This window comes from Calonectris borealis, chromosome 1 (assembly GCF_964195595.1).
Source record: "Calonectris borealis chromosome 1, bCalBor7.hap1.2, whole genome shotgun sequence".
Classification (NCBI taxonomy): Eukaryota; Metazoa; Chordata; class Aves; order Procellariiformes; family Procellariidae; genus Calonectris; species Calonectris borealis.
In genome coordinates, this window is record NC_134312.1 from 57,472,130 (window position 1) to 57,487,518 (window position 15,389).

At 51.0% G+C, this 15,389-nt stretch overlaps 1 protein-coding gene across 1 annotated transcript; it reads right to left on the reverse strand.

Annotated features, from left to right (window-relative positions):
* Positions 1-3,638: 3,638 nt before the first annotated feature.
* TAB1 (TGF-beta activated kinase 1 (MAP3K7) binding protein 1) lies at positions 3,639-12,539 on the reverse strand. The gene is made up of 11 exons (XM_075155036.1): positions 12,398-12,539; positions 11,422-11,558; positions 11,103-11,256; positions 10,385-10,471; positions 9,704-9,842; positions 9,113-9,226; positions 6,665-6,776; positions 6,419-6,563; positions 5,805-6,027; positions 5,351-5,507; positions 3,639-4,321 (listed from the first exon to the last, which is right to left on the reverse strand). The coding sequence occupies exons 1-11, from the start codon at positions 12,428-12,430 to the stop codon at positions 4,114-4,116; spliced, it is 1,509 nt and encodes a 502-aa protein (XP_075011137.1). The 5' UTR covers positions 12,431-12,539; the 3' UTR covers positions 3,639-4,113.
* Positions 12,540-15,389: the final 2,850 nt, after the last annotated feature.

Sequence of the window (15,389 nt, forward strand, 5' to 3'; positions counted from 1 at the left end):
CTCTGGTCAAGGATGCTGCATTTCCCTTGCGTGGTCCAGGGAGCATTGGTGGCACCGCGTGACGCTCGCTCACGCGTGCCTCTTCCCTATTGGAAAGTCCAGGTGTGCCAAAAGCAACTGAGCATGAAGTAAGAGGTGAATGGGAACAAACCAGCCCACGTTAGCTTCAGCTGATACCTCGCTGCTGAAGAAAACCCAAGCCCTGCGTGACTTGCCCACAGACCGTGTACCGGAGCTGAGCACTAACTGCCGGCCGTGACCCTGCCTGGCTATCCTTCCGCTATTTAAAGATTTTGTTATAAATGGGTGTGCTGCTCGGCTAATGGAGAGCTTAAAATAAAAAAGTCCTCGGTGATCTTTCAGTGCTAGAGACAGCGAGGACCTCAGTTTTAGGTGGCAACGAAGGGCCCCCCACGGCTGCAAACCCCCACACCCCAAGGCAGCCTGGAAGTTTCTTATTTCCACCCCAGGCTGGGGTGGACACAACCCTGCCAAGCATTTTTTGGAAATCACCCTTTCCCAGTGCTGAAGAGGCTCTCCTGCTTGGCCTGGGACTGCGAGATGTATGGGGGGGCAGAAGGTGCAGGCAGCTGCCAGCAAGGGCATCTCGCCGAGCCCCCTCCACCGGCACTGGGTGCTTCCCATCGGGCTGCTGGAAAGGTTTCTCAGGGGAGGAGAAGCAAGGAGGGACAGAAAATTAGGGATGGGAGGGACGATGGGGCATCTCTTGTCTCCCACCCAGGCACCTCCACCTGGTGAGGTGATAACGGTGGTTTGGGGAGGAGCAAGAGTGCAAGTGGAGAGAAGGCTTTTGGGGATGGCTTAGGACAGAGGCACCACTTCGACTCCAGAACAACGCAAGCCCCAGCTTCGTACTGAAACCAGCCCTGACATGGCCTCCTCTTTCAGTCAGCTCTTTCTGGAGGTCCTCAAAGGCAGCAGGGAGTCTACAAAGCCCTTTCCAGTCTTTGCTGGGTTTTCTCCATGCCCCTGGCACGCAGCGAGGCACATATGGCTTCGGTTCTTCCCAAGGGCATCTGAAGTCTTTGCATCATCTTCGGCCCTGCCGAATCCTCACCACATCGCTTCGGCTCGGTTGCCCGCTCACCTCGCTGCCTGCCCGTGAGCGCTGGGACCGGGACCTTCTCCCAGCCTGTCTCACCAGCCACAGCCTGAGCATCTCTAACAAGCCTCAGCCAGCGCCCGCAGCTCAGGGACACGCGGAGCATTCCTGCTGCTCCCGTTCCAGGGACAGGGCTTCTCATTTCTACCCTTGTCTCGCAGGGGGATAGCTCTTGAAAAATAAGATTAGCTGCCTTTACGGCAAACTTATTCTGCATATTCAGATCTTAATTTGCCAGCTCCTCTCCAGCAGTCTTGTGGTGCATAGCTGCACTGTTTTTCTCCCTTTCTGCCTAGGACTTTACATTTCTAGTGGTTTTGAATTTCACTACACTGCAAAAAGGCCCCTGCTCTTGTTTCTCCAGATCGCTCTGGTTCTGTCCTCTTCCATCCACTCCTTCATTTTAAAGGGGCAGGGGAGAGGAGGTTTTTCCACTGTTGTTACAGCCTGCATCTTCCCATCACTCCCTAAGGACAAATACCGACATTCGCTCACGAGCCTCCTTCCCCCATACACAACGTTGAATCTGTTTCTTTGACCTGGACTCCTAAGCCATGGCTTACATAGCATGTACAGAAAACCTGTTTTCCTCATCTTTTTTCCAGTGGCTGTACAGACTCAGCTTAGTGTCATCCACCCGCTCCTACCCACTTTATTTTTTCATACTTCATAAACTGGTAATTATGCCAAAGGATAAGTTTGTTTTGCGTGATCTGCTTTATATAAGTGCGTTTGGCAATTCTCAAACTTTTATCTGGAGCATCCACACGCTGGAATATTTCCCATTGGAACTGTTCTCGGTGTAAGTTAGCAAATACCATAGATAAATGGGATGGAGGAATAAGCAAGAAAGACTTGTTTATACAGCTATCGAAATCCGTGCCAGGTTAGGGAATGTCGAATAGGATAAAACCTCTTCAACTCCGTTTTAGTCTGTAGCAGGATCACACCATCCTGTTAAATAGCCACACAACAACCTGGAGGAAAGGATAGGATCCCCAGGTCAAACGACATTTCGGAGCAGTCCTCGACAAGACCAGGCTGGGCTCAGATACCTGAACTCCCTGCTCCTCGCAGGGCAGAGGACACAGGTGAGGGACTGCCAGCCCCTGCCTCGGGGGCAAGGCACCAAACCTCACACAACTCCGCTGCCTTTCCCTCCACGCCACTGAACGCCGCTTCCCTGGCAGGGTTGGAAGGGTCTCGACAGAAGGTGCCTGTACGGACACGTTCAGCACACCCAGCCTTCCTGGGAACTACAGGAGGGCAGGGAAACGCGAGCTTCTGCAGGCAGCCCAGCAGCCAAACGCCCCACAGGATTCCCACAAAACCCCGCAGGGCAAAGCCATGCCAGCGGGACCTGGAGGGGGCAGTGGCAGAGAGCCACCCACCTACATGCGAGGGATCCCTCCGGTGCCTTCTGAGCAAACGGGCGCTTCTCACCGCTCTGATCCTGCCCACGTGTTTCTCAGTGAACTCGGATCTTGCCTCGGGGCACTCGGTGCTATTTGATTTATCCAAAGGGATAAATCCTGCTCCGGTCCTTTCTAAGCTGGCACACCGCAAGTGCCTTGAACCTGCATGTGCCAGGGCTTGGCTACACACTGGCCTTGGCTGGGGCATCCTCTGCTACTTCATCCTGATCCCTTCCCATTCTCCTCCTTCCTAAGGTGACCAACCTGGAAGCAAAAATATACCCAGGAAGGAACCCAGGCCAGTTCCCTCACTTGCCTTTTCTCCTGTAATCTCCTCTAGCCTCTCTTGGCTCTGCCTGGTGCCTTACCACAACTCCCCACGGAGGCACCAGGCGCTGTGGCACAGCGGTCACCCCCGAGGCCTCCCCGTGTTTGCTGGGGAAAGGCTCCTTCCCCAGGGAGCCAGCGAGGCAGGCTGAAGGAAAAGGCTGGAGCAGGGAGGGAAGAGGCTTGCTTGCCGCCTGCCGTCAGAAGCCTGAACTGAAGAGGAAGATCACCGTGATCCCGACACCTCCGCCTGCTAGTCCAGGCCTCAGCTGGCCTGACGCGTAGCCAGGGGACAAACAGGACCCCTCCTCTCCTCGCGGCCACCTCTCTGCTCTGGCACCAGGGTGCACAACTGCATCTTCAAGGCAGCCGCATCACGACACGGTTTTTGTTCTATCCACATGTGACTTCCTGCTGTGCATTACCTGTACAGGAAAACTGCGTGACAAACTCCACCTGCCCTCTCTACAACCTTCCAGATGGCCTGCATTAAGGGAAATGATGTGCATTTTGCCTACAAAAACCAATAATCTGAATTTATAGTTTAACTCCAAGCCATAATCAGTGCCAAAGCTCAGCAAATAAGTAAGCATGGGAGAAAGACCTTACACTTAAGTCACCTGCAAGGGCTCAGGCCACTTTTACAACAGCAGCTTGCCTGCTGCAAGGTGCAACCCCCTATTCTGGAGGAATAGAGGGTTTCACCAGGAAGAGCTGTCACACCCACACACAACATTGTAAGGAAGAGAGAAAGCCACATAGGTGCCAATGAGTGTAGCTATAAGTTATTTATTCTGCAAAATAGAGGTATCTTCTATGGCGTTGAACACTGGAATCACAGCATTATGAATCGAGTTGTGGAAACATTATGACAGCACACACACACGCAGGCACACACGCGTACACCTACACACGCGCACACACGCAGCCTTTGTACAGGCCTCTACTCTTGCATTATCCAGAGGGAGCCCTCTCTGCATCTTTATTTGCAAAAACCTGCAGCGAGGGTTGCATTCAAGACCCCTTCCCCTATTCACAGGGCTTCCGAGGGAACGAGGTTGGTCAGGTTGGGCACAGGCAGCACGTCTGTAGAGAGCGCTGCACGCGCTCCCAGCCCAGTGTTCAGCACATCCTGGATAGGAGCTCACTCTCGGCAGAACACAGCCCTTGGTGGAACGCTCTCATTCTTGCCTCAGTCTTTGCTCACGCAGCCGAGCACAGGGTGTCTGGAGGAGGCAGATTTCCATGTTAGGACACAGTCAGTGCTCCCTGCTCGCCATGGTCCATGTTCCAAAGCCGGTAAAACTCTGCAAAATCCACGTAAGGCTCCACACGCCCATCTTCATCTGGCTGGAGCGAGTGGGTGGGTCGGGAGCGGAAGAGACCCCCGTCTGAACTTGAGCTGCTACTCTGCGTGTGAGTATTAGTCGACTGGAGCGTCACAGTTGGGCTTTGGCTACGGAGAGAAAAAAAGAGAACACAAGCATCTTTATTTTTCCCCATCTGATGCTTTGGACAAGAAAAGCACCAGAACAAGTGCCAGCTTCTTCACAGATCAAGCAGGTAAAAAGTTGCAGCCTCTTGCTCTATCAGAGCACTAGAAAGGTTGAGAACTGCTTGGAATTGATGAATGATGAATGCCAAAGATATCTGATTCACATTTAACTGGAAGGCCTTAAGTACAACCAGGCATCTGAGGAACAGAGGAGAGGAAGCAGGAAAAAAAAAATTGAGGAAAAAAAAAAATAGTAAGAGGCACGCACTCTGCTGGCCTCCCCATACCCATACAGTATGAGCTTTACGGGAAGAGTCTGGCAGCAAGAAAAGCTATTCTTGCGTGACCTGCGTTGCAGCCAAAGCAGTTCTAGTGCGTCAGCCTCATTGTTTCTGGAGCTACCAGAACACAATAACCAGAGAGCTTCTTCACTTTGCAGCGTCTACACACACCACCCTGTGCCAAAGGCTCAACCTAAACCAGAGCCACTAACTAGCATGATCCTGCAAAGCGGATCCAAATAGGATCCAGTTCTAACCTTTATCCTTTTTTTCTACCCTGGCCTCTGCCTCCGAGCAAGTCAACTTGTGCAGCACAGCCTCGCCAGCAGCCTTACAGGTGACCTCCATAGCCCCTTTTCCTTATTAAAATGAAGGGCACCCACACTCCCTCCATGCACAGCACCCAACACACTTGGCACCCAAGATCCAGAGAGAAGGGCTGCTCGCTGCCAGAGTGCCCTCGCGAACAGCAGCAGATGCTGCTCCCAAGGCATGTTCCCAGAGCTGGCTTCAGAGCTGCTCGCTTTACACATTCCCACTCCTCACACAGTCGCTTTCCAGCTAACTGTCAATACTGCAGTCAGGAGGGCCACGCTCCAGATAAGGGAATGATTGACAGGTAACTGACAGGTGTCTCTCTGCTTTTCAACCAATTCACACAGTGTGAGGTGCAGGGAAAAACAGGGTAGCAAGAGAGCAGGACTTTTACTTAGTGAGGGTGGGGGTGGCTTCATCCAGAGTTGAGCTGCTGTGGGCACCATTGACCATCTGGCCTTGGGAAGGCATGACAAGAGACAGTGTGACACTCGTCTTGCTTGTGCTTTGGGAGCTGGAATACGGCACAGAGACTGGGTAGACACGGCCTCCTGGGAAGGAAGAAAACACGAGTTATAAAATGCAGTTGAGACATGAGTAACTGGGGGTGCACAGCAGCAAAGAAAGGCCAAAGAACCCAAGAATTTATATTGAACTGCCTTTCTTAGATGCTGTAATGTATTCTGTCAAATTGTCACAGACTCTACAGCTCAGAAGCCAATAATCCCTTTAATAAGAAAATTCTTTCTACACCGAGTATCTCCTCTCCTGATGTTAGATCACTGCTGGATTGATCAAGAGATTTTATCTTCCAGCCTCCATTTTGTTTCATTCTCTCCCCAACATACCTTGCGTTGGTGTCAGCGTGGGCTGGCTCATCTCACCCAGGGGGTACCCAAAATTCCTCACAAGCAGCGTCATGTCTTCATGCCGGGGACAGAACTTGGACCGTTCCCCACCACTGGCAAAAGTGTCGCAGTGGATCCGCTTAACCCGGTCCACTACTGCTTGTGCCACAGCATCCAGCGATGTCTGCTTGGCAAACTCTGTGGCTATCATGGCTGCAATTTCCTGAGCAGAAAAGGGAAGGAAAAAAAAAAAAAAAAAAAAGAGGAAGGATGTTTAGGAGATTTTGGAGGAAACCTCTTCCTGCCATCTGATCTAAGACTTTTTACAGCAATTCATCCAACTGTCGCTTGCCAGTCTCACCTGCTGATGTGTGCCCTTGTGCCTTGAATCATCCCATTCCCTTTAACGGGCTACTCCTAAGGGACAGGCAGCTGCCTAGAAGAATTGGCTTGGCAAAGCAGCTCCCATATTATTACAGACTGGAACGGGGTGGCACAGGCATTCAACCTGGCCAGCACTCACAGGAGAGATGCGGAAAGTCTGTATGAGAGCAGCTGACACTGCCAGAATGAGTCAATAGCCAAGGGGACGTTTCCTGCGTGAGCAGGCTCACCTGGTTGGCCTGCCCAGGCCCATGAGCTGCCTCCAGCGCTTTGTAGAGCCCTTCAGACATGAGCACCAAGAAGCCAGTCACCCCATCCAGCGAGTGCCCTCCGTGGATTTCAGGCTCTGCTATGATGGGCTTAGATTTAGCAGCACTGGAAAGAGACAGTGTTATTTAATGGTGACATAGTAGGTGAGAATGGAGGGGTCATGAAGAAAAGGAGGGCTTGAAACCACAAAGTTGAGTTTTTCTTACCTGAGCAGTTCAATATCAGTATAGCCATATTTGACTTTGTAATCTCCAATGCGCCGAGTGCTTTCCTGCCCTCGAATAGTTCCCACTTGTTTTATTTTCCCTGCATCCAAGCCTGCCAGATTGAAAAACAGAAAAGTTTGACTGACTTTGAGAAACTTGCAGGACTTCCTTTGCTTACACTGTCAGGAATGAGAAAAGAAATATCCACAGCCAAAGAGAATTTTAAGAGAAAATGAGATGCCAAAGAATCATCAGGAGCCCAACAGAAAGAAAAGGAGGAGCTGTTTGCTCTGTTCCAAGGGCCACCTTTTCATTAGTTGTAATCTGGGAAGGAGAGAGAAGGAGAGAGATGCACACAGCCCGACATGCGCACTCTGAATGCAACGGCTGGCCCAGAGACAAAGCCCACATCTTGGTCCAAAGCAGCTGCAGCTGGCCTGGGCGCACAGGCATTCGCTGAAAAGGTAGGGGAACATCTGCGCCTGTCAGCTCTGGACTGTGCGATGGGAGGAGAAGGCAGGAAGGAGAAAAACATACGTGAAGGATTCTGCTTTTTCTTCCGCCTGTTATTGATCCCGGCTCCTAAACTCCACATGACAATTTCACTAATGCGCTAGATTGCAGAGGGAGAAAAGGAGAACTATCTACAAGAGGCACTGAATTTGCTCAAGTGCTCAAACTGATGTGGGCTACTCCTAAAATAAGGACAATGACAAAAGAAGTATTTATTTAAATAAATTTAAGGGGCTATACCTCTGGCAGGGGCTAGGAAGGAATCCCATCTCGAAGAAGGTTCTAACAGGGACCATCTGGGTGCGGCTACTATTTGAGGCAGGACTCAGAGCAGATGAGCCACTTACCTGGTCTGTTCTGGCAATTCCCCTTTCCTGGTTATACCTAGAGCTAACAGGCAGAAGATGTTATTTTGAGATTTTATCTAGGGATGACTGTCCTCAGTACAAGGTGAAGGCAGGGGTCCAACTGAAACTCTCCCTCTGAGTCAAACCAAGCCTCACTGCACAGATGGCTCCACACCTACCCCAGCAGTAAGACACAACTCTGCCATCTGCTGCAGACCAAAGCTGACTCACCAACATGGCCTGGCTCGGTTGCCAGCTCCTGGCAGGGGGATACATGCTATCGACAGACACAAACACAGGGAGGCTCGCAGCAGGCCGGAGAGGTGGTGTCTAAATCACAGCAACTCTCCTGGAGCACTGAACAAGCTGCAATGCGCTGAGTGAAGAGCCACGAAGGCATAAGATCTCTCCCTTCCTTCCCCCAGGAGAGGTGCGACACAGGCACCATCACAACAAACGCTATCCCCATTACCTCTTATCACTATGCTTCAACCTAGCCCTACAACAACCTCCTTTGGGCCCCCAAAACAGCCTGTGCACACTAGCTTGTTCCATGGGCTCTCCCTCTGCTGGGATTGCCAGCAGGAGAGCCACTGCTGCGCCACGTTAAGGTTGGTATTTCTAGCAGATCCCTGTTCTGCTACGGACTGCAGCTAAATTCTGCATTTTTGGCAGTAGAAAGGCAGTCAAAGGGTCTCTTTCCCTGGATTCTTGTATTCAGTTTTCTGTTTCATAGCACATATCCCTACTGCAGGAGTATAAGTAAAAGAGGAAAGGAAAAAAACCAAGACCTGGCCGCAGAAAATTACCACCAGATCAACAGCCTCACCAGATAAGAATGTATCTACCAGGCGAACCTAATGAAGAATGCAGAGTTAGAACTACCTAAACAAAGGTACAGAACGTAAGTATCTCAATAAGAAGAATTCAGTACTAGCAATCACACAAGTGGTCTGGGCTAGTTCTAGACAAAGGAAGAAAACATGTCAAACACTGTGAACAAAAAGGGAAATTGCCTAAAGCAAAATGTCAGCATTAGAGTTCAGTAGTTACTGATGCGAGAGCAGTAAATGCCAGTGCTTGGCCTGGCTCTGTCTGAAGCATAGCTGCTTTTTTTGCAGCAGCTTGTACAAAGGCATATTGAAACGCACCATTCCGAGGGTGCAGCATCACACAGAACTTAACCCAGCATAACTGTGGTTTGCCTCCAAAGGAGTAGTCATGTACTGTCCATCCCGCTTCTACCCTCTGGCTACGTGCTTCCGTTCCTGCCTTCCTATCGACTCCAGCAATCACACAGCTGGAGGGCAAATCAATGTCAGTTTGGCAGTCGGACACAAAACTAACTCTCAAAACTTCAAAAAAATGGACAGTTTTCTGCTGGTTCAGTGAGCTCAACTTACTCGCTCTGTAGCCTCACAATGGCTAGATATGCAGGAAAAGAAGGCACTGAACTTGTCATTTGAAACCACAGTAAGCTTCTTTTTGTGGTCATTTATAGTTTCCAGTGGCTTGAGTCATTCCTGGTGCCCCAGATAAATGGAGGCATACGATGTTCTCAGATAAGAACATGAAACCCAACACTCACCCAGCTGGGAGAAGCGAAAAAGTTCATCCTCATTCTCTGTCGTATGGTCCACGTTGAGCTGAGTCACCTGCAGCCCATCCACCGTGGACTTGCATAACAGTGCCCGATTGGTACCTGCAGTGGGAGCAGCGAGATGAGGCACCAGATAGCTCTGCCATTAAGAGGGAGAACATATCCAAATGGAAAAAGAACAGGAGAGGGGAATAAAGGCAGAAAAGAAGAGAAAGGCTCATGTACTGTCTCATCATGATGTCCAAAAAGTAGCCTTGCTAGCAGCACAGTAGGCCTGCTAGGCAGCTCTTCAGGCCTGAGCTGGTACCTCACAAGAAAGCTCTCCACTTCTCAGTGAATCTGCACTACTGCCTCTCAACCCATTCTCCCTCTGTTCTTTGGTCATACACGTTGCATCAGCCAACATCTGCAGAGATAAAGAGCCAGGCTGATTTCAAGCGCTCCTATAAGTAATAAGCATATTGCTCCTTGGCCACAGACCAAGAAAACTGTCCCTCACATTCAAATTTCTTTCACTTCCTAGAACCACAGCCATCCTCAGAAACGCCAAGACTGAGATGCTGGCAAAAAACAACTCACCCACATTGGCGATATAGAGCTTGTTGTTGAGAACAACAGCCACAATAGCCATGGCTCCTCCAGAGATCTCCTGCTCTACAGCCTTCAATCTCTCCACAATCTTCTGGTACTGAGGCGGCAGCTGGTGGTGAGGGACACCCTGGAACCCAAAGTGAGGGGGAAGCTTAAACATACAGTCCACAACACAGAAACCACAGCTGGAATCAAAATTCTGTAGGGAGGGGACTCGTCTTGGCATGTCTTAGCCTCATGCCAAGACTGTGCAAGACATACAATTATTTGTTCAATCCTAACAAATGACACGGCTCTGATAAGATTCTGGAGATGACAGTCCAGTTCACCTGAAGAACAGAATCCGCATCTGCCCAGATGTCATGCAAATTTGAGGGTTTGCCTCTCATCTGTGTCATATGGCTTTGTCCTGGAAGAGCCACATGTACAGGCTGAACTCCTCTCCATGGTATGCTCAGTTCCTTACTAAGATAACCAATGACGGGTCTAATTAGTGCCAGTATGAACAGTGGGAACTCTGGGAAATGGATCAAGACGCTTGCTTTACTTCACACAAGCTCCCAGAAGAGAACCACAGAGAAATAATTTTCAATTACAGTCTCCCTTGGACCAGACTGACTAATGTGCCCAAGACTCATCCAGCAATCTCTGTTCTTAAGGCTACATTACCTCTGGTAGCTGGGACTGCAGGCTGGCCTTCTCTGCCAAGGCATCATCGATGGACTCCAGGAAACTTCTTTCTACCACATCAAAAGCCTAAAAAAAGGCCATAAAGAGAAACTAAGATCTTATCCAATACCTACAGACTTTGAGGCTACCCGTCCCCACCTCCCTAAGACTGGCTTGTAGTGATTGGTCACTGTACATACAGACATTCAAGGATCACTGCGTCGCACTGAAACACAATTATTTTAGCGCAACTAGTTAACAGCTTGTAAAAACAATCTGCAATTACTCAAAACGGGAGACAAAAACATAAAAGTTACATTCAAAGCAATGTCAGAGACCTATCTGATTTTGTGGGTTGATTGTAAGAGCTTGTCTATCACTCAAGAAAGCCCACTCACAAATCCATCTCCCCACATATTAACTTCCCCCTTTCACTCATTGTCATCTCCTTCACAGGCTGACTTGTTCCTACATGTCCAGTGAAGGCCAGCTGCAGCTTCCTGGAGGGCTCTCAGCAGTGTGCTGACAGAGCCAGGGGGACAGATGGGTATGAGGCGGAGGTGAAACAAAGCTCTACAGCTGCTCAGGATGAGTGCAATCGCAACCATTGGCAGATGTTTCCAACCCCCACAGAAACAAGATGCTGCTCCCCTGGTGGCAAAAAGAGGAGGTGGGTAGTGTGAGAAGCAGGAGCCATTCCCAGCCAAAGCTTCTTTACCTGCAGCAGAACTCGACGCACATCAGCATCGCTGTGATCTGCGTGTAGCTGGCCCAGCAGCAATTCTGCAGAAAGCCTCTGACCCACGAAGTTGGTGACCCGATTGCCATCATAGCCATTGAAGACACCATAGAGGTAGCAGTTGTTCTCACTCCTATCAAAGAGGGCAGAAGCAAAGAGACACAGACATACGTAACAAGTTCCTCCAGATATCTCCTGCATGCTCGCGCCCCACCCTCTTCTTCCAAGTCCTGTATCACAAACTAAATACCACTTTTATCTGCTCTTGTGTCTGCAGGAGTCTGTGCAACCCACTTACCTGAATTTTAACCAGTTATCTTCCAAGGGGTGACCTTCTGTCCCTTTGCCATCTGCACTGTAGGAACGGTTTGGAGCTGAGCCCACCCCAGAGAGATGGCATGATGGTAAGTCGTCTGTCCAACTGGGCTGCTGCTCCTGGGAGACAGAAAGAGACCATGTAAACCCCAAGCAGCCTGAAGTGAGGATCCTGGTCCAGTACGGGTTACAAGTCCATCTCCACCCTCGTCTCAACCCTTCTCCCTTTGCTAAAAGGGTAGCACACCACCCCAGCCAATAACTTCATATTCCCTGCTGCAGAACTGGATCACTTACCACTTCCTTTCCCTCTGAAGCTGAGCTCTGGCTGCACCTCCAGCTCTTGCTAACAAGAAACCAGAAGTGAAATTTGCACCCGAGTTTTACACTCGATACAGCACAGCACTAGCTATTCATTTGGTGAATCAGACCCTCGCGCATCCGTGGCACGGGAGTACAGGGAAGGCTCTGGTTCCCCCCTGGAGTACACACGCCCAGGACAAGGGACTGGGGCCCTGCTGCTGCCAGCAATGAGAGAGGCATCCCTGGGGCCGCCATCTCCCTGGCGCACGCTGCCTGTACACACACACAGCCTGCAAACGCCAGCTGCCCCCTCACGCAGCGGAGCCCTCCAAGCCGGCAGCACAGGCACGGCCCCCCCAGCCACCTGCCGCCCCCCACCAGTCCCACAGCGCTGCGGAGCGGCAGGCCAGCCCAGGGTGCAGATCGATGAGCACGCAGGACCACCCCCCAAGCTGGGATCCCCTGCCCTCAGGCAGCAGAGGGAGCGGGGGGCAGCAACCCACCTCCCCACCGAGGGGGGACGCTCCCCGCCCTCGCCGGGCCTCCCCCTTCCCACACGGCACTGCGGGGGGGGCGGACGAGGAGGAGGCCCGGGTCCCCCCTCGCACCCACCTGGGGGGGTGCGTGTGCACGGAGGGGGGGAAGGTGCCACTCACACTCTGCAGCAGACTCCTCCTCTGCGCCGCCATCTTGGAGCAGGAGCGACCTCCTCCTCCTCCTCCCCCCCCGCCCGCGCTTCTCCCCCAGAGCAGCCGAGTCCGCCGGATAGAGCGGCCGCTCCTCAGGAACCCGCCTTCCCCCCCCCGCCCCGCGGCAGCGACCGGCTCCGCCCACCTGCGCGGGATGGCCACGCCCCTACCTCACCTCTCCCCACCCAATGGGCGGGAGCGGCGGGTTGCGCTCGAGCCCAGGCGCATGCGCGCGCATGCACCGCGCCCCCCTCCCCAGGCTCCGCCCCCCACGCTGAGGCGGTGTCGCGCGGGCCGGGCTGAGGCATCCGCGGTTCCCGCGGCGCGGTGTGGCAGCCCCGGCGCCGCCATGGCGTCTGCGCTTGGAGGGCGCTTGAAAACGTGGCCTGAGCGATGCTGTGGAGTCCTCTGGGGCTCCCTAAATGATACCTTGGAGAAGCGCGCACCCCCCTGCAGGCCCTATGGTATAGAGGAGCCCGCGGTGGTGCCCCAGCGCTTGGGTGTGTGGCTGGTGGAGAGAGCGTGGTCAGCGCACCTCGATGAGGAGAGAAATCCCACTGTTGTCCAAAAAGCGGATTCGTGCCCGGCGTGCAAGTAACCAATTCCACACGCTCAGGAGAGATACTGTTTTATTCAGGCCTGGGTGCTCGGTTGACTTGCCACAAATCAAGCACGCCTGGTCTAGTCACCTTTCTGTTTATATCCATGCTTCTCATACATATTTTAAATTTCTCTTTTACATAGTCATTACATTTCCAAGAACTAATTATAATATTACATCATCTTAAACACATGCGCACTAAAGCCTTTAGGGTCTCCTTGAGGGTCTCGAGTGGTCTCTGGTGGTCAGCAGGGTAGTGAACTCTTCGTGAACTTACTTCTTCTTTACCTTATAGGATCGCAATTTGTCCCTGAGCCATGCTTGGACCACGTTTGTTTATAGTTTCCAAGGTTATTCTTCACTAGAGTCTAACAATGCTTCCAGGATACACAATTTAGACTAGTTACAATTCTACACACCTGCAAACACAACGCCTGCTAGTTACCTAACTTCTAAGCAACAAGTCTTCATTGTTTAGAATTACAGAAGCGAACAGTAGAATTACAGAAGCAAACAGTATGGAATAGTAGATACTGTACCTACTACATCAATACCTTGGAGAAGCGCGCGCACCCCCTTGCAGGCTCTATGGTATAGGGGAGCCCGCGGTGGTGCCCCAGCGCTTGGCTGTGTGGCTGGTGGAGAGAGAAAGCGTGGTCAGCACACCTCGATGAGGAGAGAAATCCCATGGAAGTGATACATAGTTTAAAATTTCCCTGTTGTTACCCCTTCCTCTTGTCTAGGGGAAATAGAGACATCTCCGTTTCTTACCTTGAGGCCTTCAGTTGTGAGAGAAAGAAGCACTTTTCGGCCACTACTGCAAGCGTGTGTGGCGGGGGAGGGAAGAGGGGCAGGGGCATGAGGATCCTGTGAAATGAGGTTACCTTGGACGCCAAAGAGCCCTGAGGGAATCTGGTGTTGAAATGTTTTTTTTTTAGCACCACGACCTGTTCTGTGCAACCTCTAGGGAAGACCAAGCCTGGGAAAGCCCAAGATAGCAGCTGTCAGCTGCACTGCTGCTCTGTAGACACCAGAAGAGGCCTCTTCATCTCAGCTTGGAGCCCGTCTCCCACCTAGGCGATCCGCAGCCCTTTTCCACTCTCCTTTTGCAGGCTATAACAAGGATGTAGTGGGACCATGCCCTCAGGCCAGCGATGGGAAGGTATCTAGAACAGCTGACAGGTGGTTCTCAATACCCACCACAGTTTAGAGCAGTCTGTGGTCATCTGGAGTCAGGCACAAGAGCAAAATTGCTTGTGTGCCTGCCTGAACAATACAGACAAAACCAGAGATAACTGATTTTGCTGTTCTTTAAGAATTATTCTAGGTTGAGGTAGACTGTTTCAGGAGGGACAGTTTCCACTGAAGCAGCTCAGCTGGAGCAGGAGGAAAGACACAAGAATCGTTCCCACTGCTTTCTTATGTTATAAGTCAGCGGAAGAGCCCTCCAGGTGTGTGAGTGGCATATCTTGGAGCGAGTGATGGCTGGCAGACAGGCTGCGGCAGCGGGGGGCTTGGGGAAGAGCATGTTTCCCTGTGTGACTTGAGGCTGAAGGGGCTCCCAACAAGAGAGATGCGCAGTTTCAGTCGTGTAGCAGTGCAATTGTGGTGAGGGTGGGAGTGTTAAAGTCTTGACTTCCAGCAGTGGCTTGATGCTCTTTTAATGACATCTTTGTAACAAATATATTAGATTCAGATGCACTTCAGAAATAATTGCCAGTTAATTAACCTTATTCTATGGAACGATGGTTTTTACTGCAGGGGATCCTGCTGGAGGATTCCAGCTCCCTTTCCTGTAAATCCTTTGTCAATTGTTCTGTTACATCTCTTTTATCCAAATATACAAAGATTTCAGATCCTTCCCCTTCAGGCAAGGCTCACAAATACTCAGCCATTCAAGCAGACTTAGGTACACAGGCAGAACTACGTTTTTAAAAGTTATATTGGCCAAAGATAGAAGAAAATGCTAAATTTAGAACCTCAGTCTACTAACAAGTTTCCACATGTTTAGCTTTATGTATAAGCTTGGTCTCACCGATGTCATTTGGAGTATTCCTGTGGGTAAAGCTGTGAGTGGGTACAAGTAATTATAGGAATGGGTCTCGAGTCTACATTAAAATCAAAAGTAGTGTAGTCTAATCAAATCCATATGTTTGAGTTAGCGTTTAGGTTACATTGACATTGTTTATTTTAGGGATTAGATGCACCAAGGGTGATGAATCCCAGGAAGGCTCTGGTGAGATAAATGAGGAGGTACATCCTTGAAACTGGAGAAGAGCTACCAATTAACCTATTGTTTAGGAAAGCCCAGCAAATTCCTCTAGAGTAGTCTGACCTATTCTGACCTTATCTAATTAG

Excerpts from the sequence above, each read along its gene's own strand:
- TAB1 (XM_075155036.1), bottom strand. The coding sequence starts at position 12,430 with ATGGCGGCGCAGAGGAGGAGTCTGCTGCAGAGT. Across the intron at positions 11,257-11,421 it reads GATAACTGGTTAAAATTCAG|GAGTGAGAACAACTGCTACC; the intron begins GTAAGTGGGTTG and ends CCTCTTTGATAG. Across the intron at positions 4,322-5,350 it reads GCCACCCCCACCCTCACTAA|CCAAAGCCCAACTGTGACGC; the intron begins GTAAAAGTCCTG and ends TTCTCTCCGTAG.